The following is a 24058-nucleotide window of genomic DNA, read 5'->3' on the forward strand; positions in this document are numbered from 1 at the left end:
GCGTCAAAATCTATAGCATGTGGGGGTTGGAAATCACTCTCATACTCTGGTGTGTTCTCAGTATGTGGCGCTGACACTGGAGGTTGTAGAGACTGAAGACATCTCATCTCCATCATTTCTGAAGAGAGAGAAGCTACAGTCTTCGATAACAAATGTTCTGAAGTGTCCTTCTGTGGTACAGATTTCTTCTTGCTCGGCGGAGCACCAGCAGCTGCTGACATGCGACACTTTTGAGCGTCATGGCTGTTGTGCGAGGCTAACAGGCGAGTTAATATCTAACTTAGCAAGGCGGAGCTGTCTCTCTGACATGGGTAGCATACTTCAATGCAAACATGGATCAGTCAGGGCCACCTTCAGATGTTGAGCGGCTAAACATGATGGGCATCGATCGTGTCCGTCGTCGGGTAGAAGCGTATTCGGACACAATTTGCAACTTGAAACGGAGATGAGAGAGCTGTGATCCATGACTATGTCAATAAAATATCCTCGGTTAGCACCGTAGGCACTTAAAACTGTAATAACACCCACTCAGCAGTTTGCGGAAAAGTCTTCGAATAGAACCGAAATTTCGGTGAAACGCTCTCACACGGATAGAACCGTGTGGCATACAATAGCTAGCACAACAGCGAGTATGCAATGAATTTAATATATGATAATATATATACAGTATATATATATATATATATATATATATATATAAATAAAACGGATATAACCTTATAGATTTGTGGTGAAATGCTACCTAAGCGTGGTCAAAAACAGGCAACGGATAGTACCGTGAAGCAGGGGCGTCACTATGATTTTCATTTTAGGGGGGCTAAGCCCCCAATGAGGGTATGATTTTTTTTTTTTTATTATAAAAAAAGGTAACACTTTAGTTTAGGATCTAATGCTCACTATTAACCAGTTTCAATACCATGCAAAGGCAGGGGTTTTATAATCACTGTGGTCCCAAATGTGAGGTTGGGCAGATAGGGGGGTTCTGGGTTTCCCCGAGAAAATTTTGATTTCTCTGATCTACATATTTTAAGATGTTTTGAAGGCCAAAAAAATTGGAGAACAGCTTTAAAACCATGTCAGTGGGCAGCTGATTATTTTTCTCTCCTCATCAGCATCACACTCTTTTTCTCTTTGTTTTTATCTTGCCCTGTCTCTTCCCCTCCTAAAGCTGAGCTTTGACTGATATAGGCTTTTCATTTTTGTCTGTCAGTTAAGACAGTAGACATAGGGTCAACTGATAGGTTGGTTTTGCCTATGAATCATTTTCTCAGACGCGTTTATTTACTGAAAGCTACTAAAGCTAGGTAATTCAGTTTATTAAATGCATTCAGAATATGTAGGCTACACATTCATTATTGATCTTATGCCCAATACAGGGCCGTAGACAGGGCTTTATAATCAAAGAGATCCTAAATTTGAGGTTGGTAGGGGGTTCAATTTTTTTATTTCTCTGATATGTGCATTTAAAGATGTTTTTAAGATAAAAAAGGATAAGAAATAGCTTTAAAACCATGTCAGTGGGCAGAATATTATTTGTCAATACCTGCTCTCTCCTCATCTCCATCACTCTTTTTTTGCTCAATCACTTCATCCCTTTCTCTTCCCCTCCTAAAGCTTAGCTTTTTTAATTTACTAAAGGCTACAATTTGTATTATATTCTCAATATGTACAAATTAATTATTAATCTTGTGCCTAACATGATGAAAATGGCTTTTTTAATGTTTCTTGTCCCCTCACAATGACAGTAAACTAATTATTACATTACATAAGTCACGTAGCCTACTTTCTGAACTGAAAATAGGTAACGTTACATAGGCATATTTTCCGTTCAAAATGGCGAAATTAGACAAAACTATATTAGTTTGCCGGATTATTTTTTGTCATTTATGTCAAATATGAAATGTTAAATTTAGCTACTTACATCTTATCTCGCACTCCAGTCGCACTGTTAAAATTCGCGCTCAGCAGCGTCTGTGAACATAAAGCCCGCCTACTTTGATTTGATTGGTCATCTCAAATAATCTGACATTGACGAGCAGTGACAGACCAATGAGGCTCAGATGAACACACACACTCACACACACACCGCCGCTGCGGATTGAAGATGGAGAACGCGCTGAATCTGATTATAACAAGACTGAAGCGAACACGAATTTGTGTAGCCTACATTAATCACAAATTTTTAGGGGGGGCTAGGCAGAAGTTTAGGGGGGCTAAATCCCCCCAAAAAAGGGCCTAGCGACGCCCCTGCCGTGAAGCACAGTGTATCGCCGACACAACAAACAAATATAATCGTATGCACTCACGTAATGAAGAAAATTAATCCAAGATATCTGTCCTGATAATAGTGTAGAGCACGCTGTCACAGCTTGGGAGGGCGAATCCTTATTTTGCATCTCATTAATTGACACTGTTAAAGTGTTGAAACTGTAGCTTCAATTTAATTTAGTCTACTGAAGTAAAAAAAGGTCTGCAGCTTTAAGTATTTTGGGCCGTTCACACAAAACACATGAAGACGCACAGCTTAAGAACTTATCGAGAGGCATTTGTAAAAGTGAATGTCAAGAGTTAACTTAACATGCTGATTTAAATAAAACTACGCTCATGCATGAGATATGGTTTAAAGCCACGCCGCAACGGCCAAAGACCTCTGTCTAGGGCATTTACATACAAAAACGATTAAAAAACAGCATAGAAAGTGTTCTGTTTGAACTGGCCCCAACTCCAGTAGGTCGTTGCCCTTAATCGCTCCACAAATTGTGTGTATTCCTGCCCGAGTCTGATTTCCCCTTGTTAATGGACTGTTTTGAGAGTGGAGAGTGAGCTGTGGACGGATGCAATCACAGCCTCCGTGCTTGAAGACAGAGCCGCTCCTCGTAAATCTTCTGCAGTGAGTTCCCGCTTCAGCTCAATCAGCATCACTGCTGGACCGCTCCAGACGACGCCTTTGTTTATTATGCTGAGATTGAGTCAAAGCCAGAGAGAGTTGCAGGAGCTGACAGGTGCTTCTGACCACAGACTGTGAGTGTTTATGTTTAAAGGAAGCCCTGGTGCACCAGCTCATTGTGTTTAACGAACAGCAATTAGTAAGAGCTAATGAGAGCGCACAGTGGATTACAAGTTAAGAGCCTATTTTTTCCTGTTCTTTCCTTTCTATGTCAGTCTTTCTCTCATTATTTTATTCTCTCTAGTCATTCTATATGAAACCTTTCATTCCTTCTCTATTCTCTTTTTCTGCTTTCCGGTCACTTTTTTTTGCTGCTTGGCTATCTGTAGGACATGTGTTTTCAACTACGGTATAAATGCAAAATATGAGTTAAGAATCTTTTTTCCCCACTACATTTAATGCTATAGATGTGTAAACTTGCAATGAATTAAATAAAAATTTATAATTATATGCTAAAACGTTCTGTTTACTGTTTTGTTGTCAGCATAATAAAATAATTATGAGGTAAATAAGAATGGTAAGGTTAACTTTTTGAACATTTCTGTACAAAGCATAGCAAAAAATTAAGCGCGATAAGTTTAATTATATTACCTTTATTTATTTATTTTTAAGGTCTCTTAAAGGTAGGAAAGGCAATTTCAGAGTGGATAGCAATAATAATTCATTACATTTATATAGCGCTTTACATGGGAGAATCTCCTTAACCACCACCAATGTGCTGTATCCACTTGGATGGTGTCCACCTGCACTCTTCCCCTTTCACTATACTGGGGCGTTAGGACCCATACAGACTACAGGGTGAGCATCCCCTGCTGGCCTCACTAACACCTCTTCCAGCAGCAACCTGGTTTTCCCAGGAGGTCTCCCATCCACATACTAAACAGGCTCAACCCTGCTTAGCTTCGGTGGGCAACCAGTCTTGGGCTACATGGTGATATGGCTGCTGGCGTAGCAAAAGGCAAGCTAGCTTTGAAAGCAAGAGATCCCACTTCTCTCCAAAGCCACGCGTCCTTCAACACACACATCACGAAAAATGGCATTAAATTGCCTCATGTGTCAAAGTACATTTAACATTACAATAATAATGAACATAAACAACTTACGTAGCTCTAGTTGTACCACTTGACTGCTGCAGATTCATTTGGGCATTGGTAGAGTTGAAAAGTCCGAGGTTGAGGACGTGAACAGCTCCGGGTAGAACGTCATGGTTTGCCATTTTGTAATTATGGCTATGACATGGTGTGAACGCAGCATAAGTTGTTTTGGTTCAGGAGGAACTGTAAAAGCGGCTGGTGTTTGTTTACGACTCTGCATAGTCTCATGGTACAAACTGATGACATGTGATGTCTGTACAAACAAGGTGCACGAAGGTATGCTATTTTTGGTCCTGAGTTCCACAGTATTATATATATATATATATATTTATATATGTGTGTGTGTGTATGTGTGTGTGTGTGTGTGTGTGTGTGTGTGTGTGTGTGTGTGTGTGTGTGTGTGTGTGTGTGTGTGTGTGTGTGTGTGTGTGTATGTATATGTATATACTGTATTTAGACCACTTCTATTATTGATTGCTATCAGGATGTGGAGAGTTTCAACCAGAATAACAAAAAGTGTTTTGAAACATTTTTTTGCCTACTCTACCTTTAAATTTGCTAGCACCCCTTGCAGCCCCCTGGGGCTCCATAGACCCCGGTTTGAAAACTCCTTTGCTATACCAAGGCCATCATCTTGAATCCATTTACAATTTATCACTGAATGATTGCAGACATGAGAATGAAGGATAGAAAAACTCTAACGATGGAGAGGGTCTGTTTTTTATTGCCCAGTCTCGGTGTTACCTCTTATATGGGCTCTCCGCTTTAGTCTGTTGGATTTCCAAGAAGTGGCTATGCCAGACAAAATGTCACACATTAAGATTGACGACACTGATTTGCACCCATTTATTCAACCAAGGATGAAAGACTGGGCTTTTGAAAATACATGTAGAATAAAAGCATGTCTGGACTGTAGGTATAAATCAAAATGTTGACACACACACACACACACACACACACACACACACACACACACACACACACACACACACACACACACACACACACACACACACACACACACACACACACACACACACACACACACACACATACACACACTGCTAAGTGAGCATTTGCATTTCTTTTCTGCTTCTGTTCATCATCGTTATGGCCTCACAGCTGTAAATGACCAGTCTGTTGCAAAAAGGAACAAGAACAGATATTTTTCCAGATTTAAAATCAAAAGCTTGTGCTTATTTCCTACTCACAAAGAAAATATAAAATAGTAGTAGGCTACTGTAATTAAACCCGTTCAGTGATGTTTACTGATTATGTGTAGGCTATGTGGAAGCTCTGAAATACCTGTACTTCATACCACTGAACAGACATGATTATATTAATAAAAAGGTCTCTGCTTCTGCAATTAACTTTGTGTGAGTTGTGGAAGTCTTGTGGAAATGCTTGTAAATTTCCATGTAATTTTAAATGCCTGGGGGAACTTCTTAGTAATGATCTCTTGATGTGCATCAAAAAGTAAAAACATTAATTCAGTAATAGAGTAAAATCTAAAGAGCACTATTTAAGTTAAAATGAATGGAAATTTTTGTAATGTTAATCTCTAGGTCATCGGTGTGGTTTGGCAATGACAGAGAGAGGCTAATACACCTGGCACCAGTCCTTTCATCTACATGATCTGAAAAGAGGGAGCTCCTGTTCGGGTTTGGTTCACTTGAAGGCTTATGAGGGAGACCTATCAGAGTTAAACCCAGCGTGAATAATGTTGTGCTGAATTCACTTATTTTGAGAGGCTGTACAGGCAGGATCAATGGGGAAATTAAGTAGTTTCTGTGGCCCAAATGCCTGTGTGTAATTTTCTGCCAAACCATACAGCACAGCACGGAAGTTTATAAAGAGCCTCTCAAAAGTGTGGTTCTGTGGGCACGCAACCACAGAGAGAAAACAAACAGTTGACATAATGCGAAAGCCTTTAATTCGGTCAGGTAGGTTCGTTTTGGACCTCACTTTTGTTTGCATAACAAAGACATCTTAATGTAATGTTGATCATTCATACCAATACAGTGTTTCCTGTACACACACACTCACACACACACACACACACAAACACAGAAAAGAAAAGGAAAGACCTTTTTCTTACGCTAACTTTTTGACCCTCTCCGCTCTACGTTGTTTGACTGTTTATTAGCAACCGGAGCCAGAGCGTAGTTCGTTTCTATGGTTACTCAGTAACTGAAAGCTGCGGCGACCAGCCACAAAGTTACTGGTCAGTTATACAAACTTGAACAGACTTATTTAGTTACGTTTGGTGAGTAATAAACAGTCTTATATATTGAATCACTTTCAAGAGGGTCAGAAATAGTTTAGTTTTTTTATGTTAAATAATCCGTTCGATGTTTTGAACGCCGCATATCAGTCCACGCGCTTTAAAGCACGCATTGAAATAGCTTTAACCCTCTCGTGTTGTATTAATACGGTTTACGATTTTGCTTTAACTCTGCTTTAATGTTAGGCTATCCAGTGTCCGCCATGGGGGTGGCACTCTCTAGGGCAATTCAGTGGAGCTCTGAGGGGGATACACTAGAGAAAAGCCCTCTGAATAATGACATTCTGACTGAAATCCTGCTCTTCACGGAGGAGTTCGGCGACAAACACCCACACGAGGCTAGGCTGACATTCAGCGAGCCTTTACAATGGAAAACAACTCTAGAAGCGTCTGATTTCATGTCAGATTTAACGTTATATGACATCAGGTAATACCCACAGACGGAGATGATAAGAGACCTGCAATTTATTTATCATAACATTCCTTTAAATATACCAGAAAGATTAGACCTAATTTAATTTTCTTGTCTAGTTAACTGTAAAACCTCATTTGGTTCATACTGTAGGTTTTTTTAGATAAATTCATATGCTGAATTAATGCAGAGCTGCTTAAAGTCAGGTGAATGCATAAAACACCTGAAGAAACCCTTTTTCTTTTTTTTCCAGAGGAGAATCCGCTATGTCCCAGGAATGTGATGATAAAGGATGTCCCCTTCTGCATCTGAGTCCACCCCACATCACAGTGCACTCATTTTACCACATGTCTAACCTTGTGCTATTAAACAAAGATAAAAAGATGAAGGAGGTCCAGACCTGTTTGGAGGGTGAGCTGCATGGAGAACATGCAATTACTTTAAGTTCTAATTTTCCTTGAAATGCTGTATTCTGTTATTTTCAATATCTTCCGGTATCACATTTGAAGTCTTAATCAGTCCATTCACAGTGCCTATATTAATTTATGATGCAGGATGTACAGTAGGATCCCAAAATCTGAGACCACATTGAATATCTGTAATTATTTAAACCTGAAAATATAGTAATTTTTTCTTCTTAAAAAAAATCAGTTTTAAATTGACTTTTTTATGTTGATAATATAATTTGTAATAAAAAAAATCAGTATTAATTATATGCTATAATATGTATCATATGTATGAAATAGCAACATTTTTATTAGTGGTCTCAGTCTTTTGGACCATACTGTTTTTTCAGAGCAAATTTTGCATCTGAAGATTAGTTTCAGACATGCTTTCTGCAGCTTTTGGCTATCATTTAAAGGTCCTTTTGGTAAGTTTTTGCTAAGGTTTAGCGGATTCTTATTTACCTTTTTTTTATAAATTTGCAATGAAGCATAGGGCTGATGAAAAAAACAAAGAATAGTTTTAGTGTTTTTGTATGATGAGCAGTTGTGAATAAGGTGCGTTTATGGCCAACAGCTAACAGGGAGCCAATGAAGAAGATCTTTGGGCCCAGATCTCCTACAATACACGAAGACAAACTATTTAATATCCTGCATCAGCTGGACGAGAAGCTGCTAAGCATTGCTGTCAGACCGATCATGACCATGTATGTATTTACTATACTGCCTTTAATCAAAGCAATCAGCCGTTCTCCTTGTCTTTAATAACTGTATATACTGTATATATACATTTATATTATATATATTGTGTGTATATATATATATATATATATATATATATATATATATATAGTGCATGCATTTATAGCTACATTACAGTGCATGCATTTATAGCTGTATTACCGTTACTGGTTAATGAGCTGTATTTTTGTTCTGTGTTGTGTGTGTGTTTTTGCCCAGAGAGGGCAGGCTAAGCCCAGCAGCTGTTAATACAGAGGTTGATCTGTTGAAGAGATTCTGTGGAACAGGAGAAAACCGGGCACTCAAGTCTGTGCGCTACACATCAGGTTTGCATTATCCTCACACTTTCCCCTCTACATCACTTCTACTCACTTTATCTCGTTCTGTCACTCACTCACTTCCACACTTATTTTCACCTCCAATCTGATTAATCTTCTGAGTCGAACTGAGTCGATGTTTGGAGCGAGTGATTGTAGTTTTCCGGTGTAAATGAGAGTGTCTTTGTGAGATTTTTGTCTTCTTTTCTTTTTTTATGTTGTTCAATTGGACTGAAGTTGTACAGTAATTTAGATTTTGAGGAAAATGGAAACCATTTCTCAGTTCTCACATCTTGACTGTCAGGCATGGCAATAAATGCTGACTGACGCCTCTGCACTGAAAAAAGTACAGTTCTTACTCAGTATTTTTGTCATGTTTTCCAGTACACACATCTCTAGTAAACATTCTTAAATCAAAATACATTTACTCGAGAAGTTAAATGACCAAAAAAATTCTGAAAATTGAGTGACAGCGTCTCGTGCAGCATAATGCCACATAGCAAATAGAACCTAATATAATCAGTGATGCTGTCTACACTGGATGCAGCATGGTGTGACGTTCTACTTCTGATGTACTTCACATCAGATCACATAAATGTACTTCTAACATGAAGAACAATTGAATTTTCAAGCCTCAAACTGTTGCAACAACAGTCATGTCCGATGTAGACACGGTGTGAGTTTATGCTTAAAACAACAACAACAAAAATCCCAATGTGGTAAGAAAAATTAACTTGGTTTCCTTTTGAATTATAGTAATTTTTTTTTTACCCCATCGGAAGATCATTTAAAAAAAAATCAGAAAACAAGACTTCTTCACAATTAAAGGCACACTGAACCAGTATTGCTTTTCTATTTCATTAGTTCAAAATCAGCAAGATTTTTTTGTTTGCGGCAATTACAGATTACATTAGACAGACCCACTCTAACAAAAATGAGATGAACGTCACTAATGTGGCTGTGATGATGTGCAGAGCTGCGACAGAAAGAGTGGTGCTGAGTTAAATGTGGCCACTGAACCATCACAGATCCCTCAGGCCAACAAGAAATTGAATCAAGAGAGGTTGGTGTCAGATAACTCAAAAGATGGATCTGTAGAGACAACTGAGGTGACAGCCGGCCCCAAAGAAATGCTCATAGTTCCACTTTCGGAGTCAAACCTCATGCAGGTGCGTGGGGCCCACTTCCCTGCTGACGTAAAACAATCTGCCATAAATTAAATCAAAATCAACTCATATCAGAGTTCAGCGAACAGTGCTTCTCAAGGCTGTAGAGGATTCAGGTAATGATTATGACAATGATAATACATTGAGAGTGTTCTAGGTGAAAATCCCGAGACGTACTCAAACAAGCAGGCAAAGCAGACCTACGGAGGTGGGATCGAACTATAGTGAAACAGATTAATTATTTTCTTGATAGTACCAGACTCTATAAGCCTAAAGTTGCTGTCACATTAGCAACATTTTGTGACCAAAAAAAGGTCCATTGTCATTAGTGTAGCAATCTATGAAGTCAATTTCTAACCAAGCAGCTTTCTATTGATCAAAACAGTGAATTTGTATGACCAAATAGAACCCAATGGGAAATGTGTGGGGAAATATTCCGCCCCAAATGCGAAATTCCCAATTGTGTTGATTCCTATATTGAAATGACGCGATTTGACCAAACAACTAAATTCATTGAACAACAGTAAATGTGACCGCACCTTAAGATTGAATCTTCCCTGGGAAGTTTCTCTTCAAGAAACTAAGAAAATTTAGCAGTTCTTATCATGTCAGTCAGTGCTTATTACCTTATGATTAACTCAAAAAGTAAAAAAGAAAAAAAGTCTTTATTCCTCACACTCAGTCTTTAAGCCGCCCCCCATTTGTGGCAATGCTGGATATCCTTTAAATATAACATGTCTGTATTCAAGTCTCCGCAACATGGAAACCATTACATATGTCAGATTTCAGTTTACAAAGATATTCATCAATTCTTCCTCTTTCCCTGAGGAGAACGGGCAGATTTGCTGTGCCATAACAATGAACTGTTTTTGGAAAAAGGATTGCGGCCTAAACATTTTGAGTGATGGATGTGGCTTCTTTTGAAAAATGTGCCCCGTATGCCGAGTAACATTGGAAGCTTCTATGTAAATAAGGGGGGGGGGGGGGGGGGGGGGGGCTGCAGTGAGGATGCGCAGGGCGGTTTGGAGCATGTGGAGTTTCGGCAGGGGTGTTTGGCGAGGGTGATTTATCTTGGGGTTATCCCTGCAGCAGCTCAGTCCTGAAGAACAATCAGTCATCTTCACTGGCTGGGCTACAGGGAAAGAGTGTCCATCTGCCCACTGTGGGAGCTTCCACTGTATGTAGTTTTATTTCAAACTTTTGCTGTTGAGAGGTGACAACAGTGCCTTAATTCAAAATTTGACACATTATACATACAACAAAATATACATATCTCTAAAGCATAAATCCTGCCTCCACAGATTACGTGTTCTCCAATGGTTGTCGCTCTCCTCCCTGGAGGCAGATGGATGGAGAGATTTGCTCCCTCATAATTGAGACCTGTGACACAGAGCCCACGCTGTTCATCACTTGCAATACTAGCGGAGTTTTCCTCGATGAGGTGAGAAAACTGTCAAGAAAGTAATAACAGTCATTTGGTGCGTCAGTTTTGGATTGCTCTGGGAACACAATTCTCTTGTATGTCAAAGCAAAACACAATTCTGCTACATCATCGTGTCAAAAATGATGAAATTCAGCTACATAACCTATCATCTCCCTTTAGTAATCAGATTCAGAAATGTGGACATTCCCTCAGTTGATTATATATTGTATTTTTATCAAGAAATCAAGTACAGAGGAGTTTGATCATCTTAATAGGGCATATCCCAACAAGCCTGACCTGAGCACATAGCAGATGGAAATTAATGCATCTCATCGGAATGCTGAGTGATGCAATGAGTTTTATGAATCTGAAACGTGTCAAGCTGTCAAGGGAGCCAATTTTGGTAGACAATTTGAACATACACAATGTGCTCTTAATGTGTTTGAAAGGTATGGTATACAGACACTTTTCCAAAACATGAGGTAAGCGAAACTGAAAAGTTAAGACATGACAGATATGTGTTTCTGTTCCAGATCTGCTTCTCTAGCTGTGTTCAGTGCTTTAAAACTGCCTCACAGAACTAAATATGTGTGCAATTAATCAAAAGCTAAATTTTACACACCACAATATTTTTGTGTTTCTTTCTTAAATCTAATTTCTTTCCCTCCTCCACCTCTCTCTTTTTCTCTAAATGTCTATTCTTTTTGGACTCTCTTGTCCTTATCTGTGTTCTGTTCAATGCTTTCTGACACTCACCTGTTCATTGTACATTTGAGGTCAGGTTGAATTTACTGCAAATGACAGTAAAGTTAATTGTATTGATTAGACATTTAAAGGGTTAGTTCACCCAAAAATGAAAATTATGTCAGTATTTACTCACCCTCATGTTGTTCCAACCCCGTAAGACTTTAGTTCATCTTCGGAAGACGAATTAAGAAATTTTTTATGAAATTTGAGAGCTGGATCACTCCTCCATACTCCTCCCTGGGCTTCTTGAGGGATTGAACTTGCATGCCCCGAAAAGTTATTATAGACATCGTTAAAATAGTCCAAGTGACTACAGTGGCTCAATCTTAAGTTTATCAAACGACGAGAATACTTTTTGTGCGCAAAAAACCAAAAATAACGACTTTATTTCAACTATTCATGCCCTTCTCTGTGGGCTTCGAGTCAGTTCACTAGTGTAAAAGCGTAGAGCTTCTGTTGTTGTACGTCACACGCATCACCCACATGACCAGCGTCGGCCAATAGTGAGCCTACGTGTGACGTAGCTCTACGCTATTACACTAAGTTAACTGACTAGAGGCCAACAGAGAAGGAAATGTATAGTTGAAATAAAGTCGTTATTTTTGTTTGTTTTTGCGCACAAAAAGTATTCTCATCGCTTGATAAACTTAAGATTGAGCCACTGTAGTCACTTGGACTATTTTAACGATGGAGTATGGAGGAGTGATCCAGCTATCAGTTTTCATCAAAAATATCTTAATTCGTGTTCCGAAGATGAACGAAGGTCTTACGGGGTTGGAACAACATTAGGGTGAGTAAATACTGACAGAATTTTCATTTTTGGGTGAACTATCCCTTTAATCAGAACAATTCACCTCTAAACCTCAGCGATTAAGAGCTCAAAGTATAGTTACAGTATGTCTGTGCATGTGTGTGAAGCTGATGGTCTTTTTGTGTGGGTTGGGCGTTTATTGTGTTGAACCTTTTCTCCTGCTCTTTCAATTGTCTTTTTCAAATATGACACTATGTATGAGATATGTATTGTAACCCAACGTACATCTCAGCCAGAAAAACTAATACGCCACTGGGAATGTCGTTAATATCTCTGTTTACACTTGCATTATGATTTGGTTTTCCAGGAAATCAATGGAGAAGGTGGTGAAAACTCCTATAGGCGAAAAAGTGAAGCCTACAAAGACCTTGTCACACTGTTGAAAAACATGTCTCCCCATTTTGCTAAGGCTTCTAATGAAAAGGTATTGCTTAACACCACATGAATACAACTCTTTGAGTTTCATCTCTTTTAACATACGAGTTGTCTCTTATTTCCTCAATTGTTGGTTTAAAACCAATGATTGTCATTATTGGGTTTCTATGATAGTTTTTAGTTATTTCACTGCACTTGGCCTAAAAATGCTCCAGATGGCGATTTATGAACATGTGACAGTAGTTTCATTCTAGTGTCTGCTCCACACCACTGGGCTTTAGATATTCTAACTATGCTCTGGGCAATCCCAACATGTGAATTACAGTTAAGCTCACAACTTTGGCATTAACACAACTGTGGCATACATATATAATCCATCCCCTGATGTTAAAAAATACATTATTGCTTATTAAGAGGTTCGACCTGTGGCATTATAGGCGACACATGAGGTTGCCTTGGACGGAAAATGACAGGGGGCTATTATAGTAGATTGCAGTTCATATAAAAGATTGCAATAATGTTTCGGGGGGTGGGGGGTTTGGACAGTTTTCTGGGGGGGCTATAAAATCTCACCTAGGTCACTAACAGAGCTTGGGCTGGCCCTGCTTATTAATTCTGCATCTCAGATGGTAGATGGGTTTCTGTATCTACCTAAAAGCACTTGAACTGGTGATATGTTTTGTAAGTATTGATTAAGCTTGAAGCTGAGTGGTGGTGGTCTGGAGAAGCCTGAGTGTTTAGGCATCAGAGACAGATGATATCATGACGTGAGTATGCTATACGTGCAGCCATCAGAGCCAAAGATTTCACCAAAAGGAGAAGTCTGCTATTAGTGAAATTGATAGGATGTTATTGACAGTACATTGCCCCTATAGCAGTCAGTAGAATGTTATGTTGATAAATTGGCCCTCCTTGATGAGATAATTTCCTTATATGATGTAGATGGCAAGTGCACCAATAGCTTTGTTTTGATTCAGTTATTGTCATAAAGTACACTGCCATTGAAAAATTTGGGTTGAGTAAGATTTTTTTTTGTTGTTGAAGAAATTAGTGACAATGAAGACATTTATAATGTTACAAAAGATTTCTAATTCAAATAAATGCTATTCTTTTGAACTTTCTATTCATAAAAAAAATATATCAGTGTTTCCAAAAAAATATTAACCGCAAAACTGTTTTCAATGTTGATAATGTTTCTTAAGCCCCAAATTAGCATATTTAAAATGATTTCTGAAGGATCATGTGACAATGAAGACTGCAGTGAAAATTGACCTTTGCCATCTCTGGACTACATTACAGTTTAAAATATATGAATAATATTTCACAGTATTACCATTTTTATTGTATTTTTTTTTCAAACAAATGCAGCATTGGTGAGCACCAGTGGTGGGCCGTCAGGGCCAGCAAGGCCTTCTCTGCTGGCCTAAACACTATCAGAATCACTGACTTGCACTTTAATATATTTTTTCCATGAAAGAGTATTAAATTATTCCCAATAGTCCATTCTCGTAATCTCACAGCTTTTCTCTTGGTTGCGCTGCTTCCAGTATTGTATATTTATTTTAGCGCTTTTATCCAATTATATTTCAGCCATCATGTGTTGCCAGGGTAAAATAAATCTGCCTTGAGGCTTTCAGAATCACCATTGCGGGCACCTTTAGCTTAGAATGAATGGAAATTAAACCGTTGCTTTAACCAATCAGATAATCAGTCAGATTTAATCAGCCAATCAGATTTCGATTTGACTGCACCGGGGCCAGAGCCATAGAGAGAAAGAGTTGTGACACGCTTTGATGTCGCCGCTATGGCTGTCACGTGGTTCATGTAAGCCCCAATAGTTCCAAAACATGCGCTGGCTGTCATATTCTTCTATGGGACAGACAGCAGCGATTCCATTATTGAACGGGAAAAAAATATAAAATAAAACACACACCCAAGTACTTTTTCAGCTGTTACTGCATTATTGCATTTAGTTAATGTCAGTTTTGCATTTGGAGAGGCAGGGTGACAACGAAATACTGTATATTACTTAGATAAGTTTTAGGGTTTTTTTGGAGGGAAAAGCTTAGTGTTCATGTTCGCATGGGTAGTAGCACTGGCTTTAGCGGCTTTCATCTGATGATGGACGTCTCATGATATTTATTTTAGCACAACTGGGCTGTATTAGGCTATTGATCCGTGATCTAGCTTATAAATTCCGATTCAGCCATTAGCCTACCTTCGTGATCACGCAAGAGGTCTGCAGTGGCGGTCCATTCAGAATTCCAACCAACATAAAATATAAATAATTACGCTGTGCATGTACAAATGAATGATTTAGGAGGGAAATGGACTGCTCCCATAACGTAGAAAGCAACAACTATATTTGCAGCAATGTTCGGTAAATAATAACTTCATAAAATGAAACCGGAGAGATAGTTAATGAGTGAATTAACTATGTTCCTAAATACGTAGCTAAATAACTGTTAACGGGATTCATTTCAGTATGGCTAATGTACCCCTTCATCCTACCCTAATCATAGACTAAACCATTCATCAGAAAACATAGTGCATACATAAAAACATAAAACATACACAAATACATGTATACGATGTACTGTGTACAGTACACATGTATTTCAATCACACATAACTAACCCTAACCCATAAACATAATATATTAATTGTGTATGTATATATATATATATATATATATATGAATGCATGTGTATTTATGTAGAAAATTTTGATTTCTCTGACCTACATATGTGCAATTTAAGATTTTTGAAGGCCAAAAATTGGATAATAAATAGCTTTAAAACCATGTCAGTTTGCATTAGATTATTTTGTCAATACCTGCTCTCTCATCTTAATCTTTCTTTTTCTCTCATCTCCTTATCCTGCCGTATTTCTTCCCCTCCTAAAGCTGAACTTTGACTGATAGTCTTTTCATTTTCATCTGTGTCAGTGAAGAAAGTAAACATAGGGTCAACTAATGAGTTTTATGAATCATTTTCTTAGATAAGTTAATTTACTCAAGGCTACCAGATCAGCATTGCCAATAGGGACCTTCTACAAGCTTTGGTATTTGAAAAGTAATTTAAAATAATACAAATTATAGGCTACGTTTAACGCAGTTAGTGGAATTGGCAGACGTTCCCTTAGGCATGCATTGTGGAAACGCGTCAAAGCATTCTCAGGTATAAATATACAGCATTAATGCACGGTGATTTTGAACGAATATTTAATGTCGATAATGGTTACATAATATTAAAACTAATCCTGCTATTGATATCTTTGAAAGACTGCCGACCCTAGAACAGTGGCAAGGGAAAACAATGTCCGGCGAAATGTCGAACATTAAACTAACTTTACCGCGCTCAACCACCATGAGTGCATTTCAAGCATTTATAATCACTCAAGTTCAGGGGGAAGAAGGGAGGTGTCGGCCAGTCATTAATGAATCTACATTTACATTTACATTTATTCATTTAGCTGACACTTTTATTCAAAGCGACTTACAATTATATATATATATATATTATATTTCAGAGGTCGCACGCCTCTGGAGCAACTAGGGGTTAAGTGTCTTGCTCAGGGACACATTGGTGTCTCACAGTGGATTCGAACCAGGGTCTCTCACACCAAAGGCATGTGTCTTATCAACGCAATTCCGGACCGTTCCGGCCCACTTTAACCCCTGTATATACATATATATATATATATATATATATATATATAAAATATTATTATTAATAATATTATATATTATATACATCAGGTTACCGTAAGTTAGCTAACGTTAGTGTCACGTAAGCTATAGCTGCAATTAACCTATTATCTTCCAATAAACATTAACTAAAACTGGCTACATAAAATATAACTACTGACTAGATTCACGAGAGGTCGGCTTATGTGTGTAAAAGTAAAAAAATACAGTAATTTCATTAATTTACCAGCGAGCGTACTGCGGAAACACTGAAAATGAATGGGGTTCAATGCTGGAACTATCAGTGTTTGGAACTATTGCCTGCTCCACGACACACGTTACTTACGCATTCCAAAGTTCCTATGGTGGTCTATTGGAGTGTCGCATTCTTTCTCTCTATGGCTCTGACCGGGGCCATCTAGCAGGCGTACAATAACATCGGCATTTTCACGTCCTTTGGTTGGGTGGTGAGAGCACGTACTATTACTGATAATCAGAGGCTGAGCTAGCTAACCGAATATGTAGCGAACTGCATAAACTAAAATACATTCCTGTAGATTTAATAGTTTTTCAACCCAAAAATTAATGTTTCTTTCCCTCCTCGACCCCCAGCAGGTTCAATACTAACGGAAAAAATCCCTTATTCAGCCTTATCCAGTTTAACGCAGAGTCACGGAACTCTATTCGATCACAGGAGCTATTCGATGGCGGTAGAAAAGGTTGTTGGCACTGAAACGCACAGATAATCTGTACACCAGAGTAATTTAAGTATTTTTGAGGAAAGGCATTTGGATGGATTTTGTGTAAAACATAATTAGTAGTTTTGGTGAGTATACTGCTTTTTTTGACCCCGTTTTTTCTGTGGTGAATAAGACTTTCTTCTTAATTTTTCTTGTAAATTTATGATCTGATGTTTTTTTCAAATATTCAAACTATTGTAATGTCTGAAAGATTCTAACCTTTGAAGGACAAGACAAGGGAGGCTGCGTTTCTGAACTTATAATCGGAAGGCAAGAATCACTCTAGCCTACACTAACGCACCAGCCGAACTCACTCACTTGTTTCTCTCTACCGGCCTTTTCCGAACTCACCGCATTAACCCTATAACTGCCGATGCAAAATAAAAACAGCAATTTCACAACAATTATAAAGAGTCTGTGCGCTGCCACGCTATTATTATGAGCACAAAGGCCTGTATCGTACACCAAGGACGATAACAACACAGAGGAACTATATCGTACTCGGTTACTAACGTAACCTCGCTTCTCTCTAGAGAGGGAACGAGTACTGCGTAATATCTTGCGCTATGGGGAAAACCTCTTTTCCACAAGATATTGAAGCTAAAAATTATCATTAATTTTGAATTAATGTAAAACCCTGTGCGGCAGCATGCAGACATAGGCAAGACGGCTCGCGCGCCTATTGGCGGGGGAGTGCTGGTCAGCCGCATTAGGACTGGGAACCAAATCTGGTTCGTCCAGAGCGGAGCCACGAGCAGCACTGGGCATCCGTTTTCCCTGATTCGTTCCAGCACTTGAGGCAGGAGCGAGATGGGGGGAAAAGCATAGAGAGGGCAGCGGGGCCATACGTGGTCCAGTGCATCCCTGCTCTTGGAGAAAAAGTTCGGACAGTGAGCGTTCTCTTAGGACGCGAACAGGTCCACTTGCGCTCTGCCAAATGTCTCCCATAGCAGTTGGATCGTCTGCAGGTGCAGCGACCATTCCCCTGCTGGGACATTGTTTCTGGACAGACTGTCTGGTCCCAGATTCAGGCGACCAGACGCATCACTGCTTTCAGTGAAAGCAGGTTGTGCTGAGCCCAGACCAGGAAGCGTTCCTTCAGCCTGTAAAGATTTCGGGACCTGACGCCGCCCCTGCGATTTATGTATGCCACCCCTGACATGTTGTCCGACCGGACCAAGACGTGGTGGCCTTTTAACTGGGGACAAAAGCGCCGTAGCGCGTTGTCGACTGCCAACAGTTCTAGACAGTTTATGTGTAGAAGCTTCTCCTGTTCTGACCACTGGCCAAAGAACGGTCTGCCCTCGAGCAGCGCTCCCCATCCCGAGATGGAGGCGTCCATGGACACCACCTTCACACTCGAGGGAGTCCCCAAACTCACGCCTGACTGATACCAGTCGGCTATTTTCCAAGGTTCCAGAGCCGAAACGCATTCCATGTCGACCTTGAGGCGAAACAGACCAGAGGTCCATGCCCGGGGTGGAACTCGCGCTTTCAGCCATAACTGCAGTGGGCGCATAGGAAGCAGGCCCAGCTGAAGTACCGAAGATGCTGAGGCCATGAGGCCCAGCATTTTCTGGAAACCTTTGAGCGGGACTATAGAGCCGCGGCGGAAGGATTTCGTGGCGCGCTGAATGTCCAGTCCGCGCTCCGGCGACGGACATGCTGTCATAGACAGCGAGTCCAGCACTGTTCCCAGAAAATACATTTTCAGGCTGGGAAACCGCGAACACTTCGCCAAATTGACTGTGAGACCCAGATTCTCGAGATGCTCGAGTAATGTGGTTCTGTGTTCTATGAGCTCTGAGTGTGATCGAGCTAGAATCAGCCAATCGTCCAAGTAGTTCAAGACTCGCATGCCCTGAAGTCTCAGAGGTGCGAGAGCCGCGTCCATGCACTACGGAAATGTAAGGGGTGCTAGGGACAGGCCAAACGGCAGGACTGTGTATTGATATGTCTGGCCCTCGAAGGCGAATCTCAAAAATTGCCTGTGACATGACGCTATTTGTATTTGGAAAAAGGCGTCTTTCAGATCTATTGACATAAATCTCCCTGGCGAACTTGCGCGAGGATTTTCCTGGTTGTCAGCATTCTGAACTGCCGCTTCACAAGCTCTCTGTTCAGCTGCCGTAGATCTAGAATGGGTCTGAGACCCCCGCCTTTTTTCGGTACCAGAAAATATCTGCTGTATAGCCCCCCTTCGCTCTGAGATAAAGGTTCTATGGCCCCTTTGCTCAGTAGTTTCGCTATTTCGTCTCGAAGTAGATGAGATACTTTGTTGTTTACCGTGGTTTCGACTTGCGCCGTGTAACGGCGAGGACGTCGAGCGAACTGTAGCAAATAGCCTCTGGTCGCGGTCGATTTCTCTATGACAGATTGTGGAGAGAGAGCGAGCGGGACAAACCCCGTGGGGTTGAGCGTGTCTGTGAGGGAATGTGGGCGCGGGACAGCGGGCACACTCACTGCACTGAGAACACCGTTGGACTGAATGTGTGTTGGTTTCGTTTTTACAGAAACCGTGGGACACGCACTGTGTAGTGTTTGTGGGCACTGTGTCGTGGGCACCTTCACTACATTTTTTGCACAATCGACATGAATCGATTTTATTTGTGCTAGCCCTAAACTGTGGCGGGCTGTGTCTGTGTGTGGGAATGGGCACTGAGACGTGGGCATTCTTACAACACTCATAACACCATCGGCCGTGGCAGGAATTCCAGAAAATACACTCTTTTTGGGATTTATCTGGGTCGCCGTAAAAATGGCGTTATGGTGCAGGCAAGCAGGCTGTGGTACCGGCTTGTTTACTGCAAAATACACTGGAACAGTCACATTGTTTGAAACTGAATGAGCGAGAAGTTTCGGTGGAATCTGGCCGCGGCGAGACTTAAACACCGTGGGCCTTAGCTGACTGTATGTGTGTTGGTTTCTTTTACAGAAAACGTGGCACATGCAGTGTGTAGTGTTTGTGGGCACTGGGTTGTGGGCACATTCACTACATTTAATGCACAATTGACATGAGTCGATCTCATTTGTGCAAGCCCTGCACTGTGGCGGGCTGTGTTTTTGTGTAGAAATTAACACTGGGCTGTGGGCATTTTTATTACACTCATAACACCATCGGCTGTGTCCGGAATACCAGAAAATACTCTGCTTATATGATTTTTCTGGGTCGCCGTGGAAACGGCATTTGTGTGCAGGCAAGCGGGCCATGGTACCAGCTTGTTTACTGCAAAATACACTGGAACAGTCGCATTTTCTTGGAACTGAACGAGCGAAAAGTTTGGGTGTAAGTCTGGCCGCGGCAAGAGTTAACATTATCTGCTGCGAGAGCTGGGATCGAACACGGGTTTCCCGTGCGAAAGCTTTGGGTTTCGCCACTGAGCCACAGGGAGAAACGACAAAAGCTTAAATTAGCCCGAGCAGAAAAGAGAGCGTCATCACAGTTTTGTGTGTGTCGGCGTTTGTTTGCAGGTGTGCGTGTTATACAACAGGCTCATTGCTGCAATATTGACATTTTCAGCCGCTCAAACTAAGAGGAGCTGAGAAATGTTTGAGAAATGGAGATTGGTCCGGCCTCGGCGGGACTAAAACAATCTCTGTCCTCATTTCGCTGGTGACGCACGCCCACGGCGGGCGTCGAGCAGATAAGAGAGCGTCATCACAGTTCTGTGTGTGTCGGCGTTTGTTTGCAGGCGTGCGTGTTATACAACAGGCTTACTGCTGCAAAATTGACATTTCAGCCTCTCAAACTAAGAGGAGCTGAGAAATGTTTGAGAAATGGAGATTGGTCCGGCCTCGGCGGGACTAAAACACACTCTTTCCTCATTTCGCCGTTGACGCACGCCCACGGGGGGCGGGGTAGCTTTCTTATAACGTAAAGAAAGCTAGCCGCGGTTTTGATGCTGGCCCGTTTCCCTGACGACTCACGGGCAGAAGGGGGGGAGGTCCACAGAGCTCGCCCAATGCTCGCTGTCCGACGCCAGGATAGAACAGCTGGCCTTCTCTACAGATGCAGCTATCTCGTCGTCATAGTGGCGGAGGCGGCGACGCGCGGCGGCCGTTGTCCGTCAGTGAGCGACTCGATTGAAGCTGGTGAAGTTGGCGGGCGAACCGGCGAGCTTTCACGGGCTGGAGAAGGCTCGGGGACCCGCTGAGTACGGCGCTTTACGGCGCAGCACTACAGCGGGCGGGAGTGCAGACTCTGAGAAAAAATGCCAGGCGAGTCCTCAGAGTCATCATGGCAATAGCTCGCTCAGCGAGCGCGAGAGCTGCATGATCATTACCCAGGCGGGAAACGCAGATGAAATGGCGGTCCCCGTCGCTGAGTGCAGCTCGGCACGATCCACAGGAATGAAGCATCTTAAAAAAGATACTGCTCTTTTAGATCAAGAAAGAGAGAGAGTTCGAGTCGCGACGGTGAACAAAACACTCTCAGCAGAGTAAAAGGATATTGACGCCGGAAAGCGTAGCAGGTACACCGGCTGAAGGTGGTGTTAGATTTTGCTGTATTTGGCCGAGCAGTGGTTTGGGTGGCTCGCCAATGTATTAGATATCTCCAATACATAAATTAAGTAAGTTTGACCAGAGTTCTTGTGGGGAGAAGAATTTATTGAAGGTTTGTAGTGTAGCAGTCCTTCAGCAGTGATGTTCGCATGTCGCCCTTCAACAATCTTAACCCAAAGTTCTGTTTGTAAGACAGAACTTTATACATGAAGACAAATGGGCTACACAATAGAAAACTGTTAGGGCCTCCCACAGGAGATCAATCTACCCTGCAATCTACTCTGAGCAATGCCGTTTCTTTGTCATTCAAACCAATCAGTTTCTGTGGGCCATAAACCTATGGGCCATTCAGTTTCTCTAGGCCATACATCTGTATGGGCCATTTGGTTCACACCTTTACAGACACAGATAGAGTTGATTACAGCTGAGGCACAGTAACAATGTAATCGCATCTGACTATAGTTAACTGAAAATACACATAATCTTACATTCCCTCATCTGATCATTTTTGATCACAAAACAAACTTCATTAATCATATATACAGTACAGCATGCTGCATACAGGCTCCATTACTTAAAATGACAGGATAAGAGTTCATGGTGAAACTTTGCATTCTCTTGAATGCTTGAGTCCTCTGGAAGCTTTTATTTTGGAGTTGTGATCTTTTGGAAGTGGCGGATAGTGTTGTGTTCTGTGAGTGTTCAGAAGTTTTCATCTAGGTGGCCAGTGCAGTCTAAACGTTGGATGTCTTTGCTCATCCTCTGGAACGCTGGAACACCTGCAATCACACAAAAGAGAAACGGGGAACGTATCTTTGCCAGGGAAAATATTTTAAACACATTGTTCCTAACTGCCTGAAAAACTGTCCCTATTAAATATTGGCAGGACACTACTGTGTTTATCAGTGGTTGTATGTTTATGTCTTCGTCCTCAGGCGACAAGCTAGAGCCTAAAAACCCTAGTCCCGCCATATCTGGACTCTGATAAACACTACTGCCATCTATCCCTCGTCTCTAGGCAGATGTTTCAAATCCCAATGGCTCACGTCTGTCCACTCATCTTTTCTCTGCACCTTAACTGTTTCATCAGTTACCATGAGATCCTGAAGGCTTTCCCTCTTGGATTTGAATGGTGAAAATTGATTCTTGGCATTGTGTTCTACCAGGCTGAGTCTTTCAACAGTTTGGGCAAGGCTATCAGATGTTAGATTTTCATTGGACATGGGCCGGCCTGTGACATGTTCAAAAGGGCATAGTCCAATTTCCTTGTGGTCATCCTTACTGCATTGCTTGTCATTATGCAGTTTTGTTTTAGTTTCCATCACTTATGGCATTTGTTTTCTGTATGCTTCATCTTGAATCAGTTTACATGGCAAAACTTGCTGAAGTTGTCTTAATGCCGCTGTATGTGCACCTCTCTCCTTTACGGCTTGTATAGCAGCACCTTCGACTAGGACATCACCTTTGGCTTCAATTGTTGAGACTTCTGTGTATGCTTTTAACTTTGGGGTGGTGTCTTCATTTGTCATTTTTGCATACACATGGAGTTCATCAGTTGTCGGATGAGATGTCACAAGTTGGTGCTGCAGAGAGAGGCTCTTCAGTTTCCCTGCGGCTCAACAGCTTTTAGCAGAGTATGTTTTTGTTTGGCTGTCAACTGATGAAACCTTCTCAAAAGGTTGTCCTCATCATCACTTTGATGTTTTAAACTCAGTTTGCAATCACGAACCCAGTGTCCTTCTTCGTTGCAGTACCTGCATCTTCCTTGAGTTTTTGACTGTCTATTATCTTCATTTTCTTTATGCTCATTCCACATTGTCCTGTTGTTGTACGACATGTGTTCTTTCAATCTTTGCTGACCACTCAGCAATCTGATTAAAAGATGTTCCAATGATGTCCCAGTCGTCATATTTAATTTTGAGGGCTTTTGAAACTTCAGGTTTCAGTCCATTTACAAAAGCAGTTCCCCTTCAGGGACTACCGCTGCGTGAAATCGCAGTGGGAACGCCCTCAGCGTGACGCGTCTGAAGCATGAATGAAATCAGTCAATGGAGAGAATGAGCGTACGGCGAGTGACGTCATCGACCAGGAAGCTATAAATATCCCCTGAGTACACAACACGCCAGCTTTTAGTTACTTCAGCAGCTCTGTGTGTGTCTGAATCTGTCGATTGTGTTTGTCTGTTTTGTCAGGAGTTTTCACTATATATATTTTATATAAAAAAACCAATATGAGCGAGCAGTATAAGAAGTGTGTTCCCCCCTGTACTCGGCACATCACGGGTGGGGATTCACACGAGCTAAGTGTGGCTTGTTTGGGAGTGCAGCAATGCCCAGTCGGCTCTCGAGGGAGTCGATTGTCAGCATT

The 24058-nt window shown here is 41.1% G+C and overlaps 1 protein-coding gene across 1 annotated transcript in view; it reads left to right on the forward strand.

Moving 5' to 3' along the window:
• Positions 1 to 6272: 6272 nt before the first annotated feature.
• Positions 6273 to 24058, forward strand: part of odad2 (outer dynein arm docking complex subunit 2) — an 84371-nt gene continuing 66585 nt past the window's right edge. The window contains exons 1-7 of the mRNA XM_077200949.1: positions 6273 to 6307; positions 6521 to 6752; positions 6991 to 7148; positions 7758 to 7887; positions 8141 to 8247; positions 10706 to 10845; positions 12693 to 12809. Coding sequence (XP_077057064.1) covers positions 6529 to 6752; positions 6991 to 7148; positions 7758 to 7887; positions 8141 to 8247; positions 10706 to 10845; positions 12693 to 12809 — 876 coding nt within the window. The 5' untranslated portion in view covers positions 6273 to 6307; positions 6521 to 6528. The remainder of the gene's footprint in view (positions 6308 to 6520; positions 6753 to 6990; positions 7149 to 7757; positions 7888 to 8140; positions 8248 to 10705; positions 10846 to 12692; positions 12810 to 24058) is intronic.

This window comes from Siphateles boraxobius, unplaced genomic scaffold, assembly GCF_051911475.1.
Source record: "Siphateles boraxobius isolate OS27281-9 unplaced genomic scaffold, OSU_SipBor_1 46, whole genome shotgun sequence".
Classification (NCBI taxonomy): domain Eukaryota; kingdom Metazoa; phylum Chordata; class Actinopteri; order Cypriniformes; family Leuciscidae; genus Siphateles; species Siphateles boraxobius.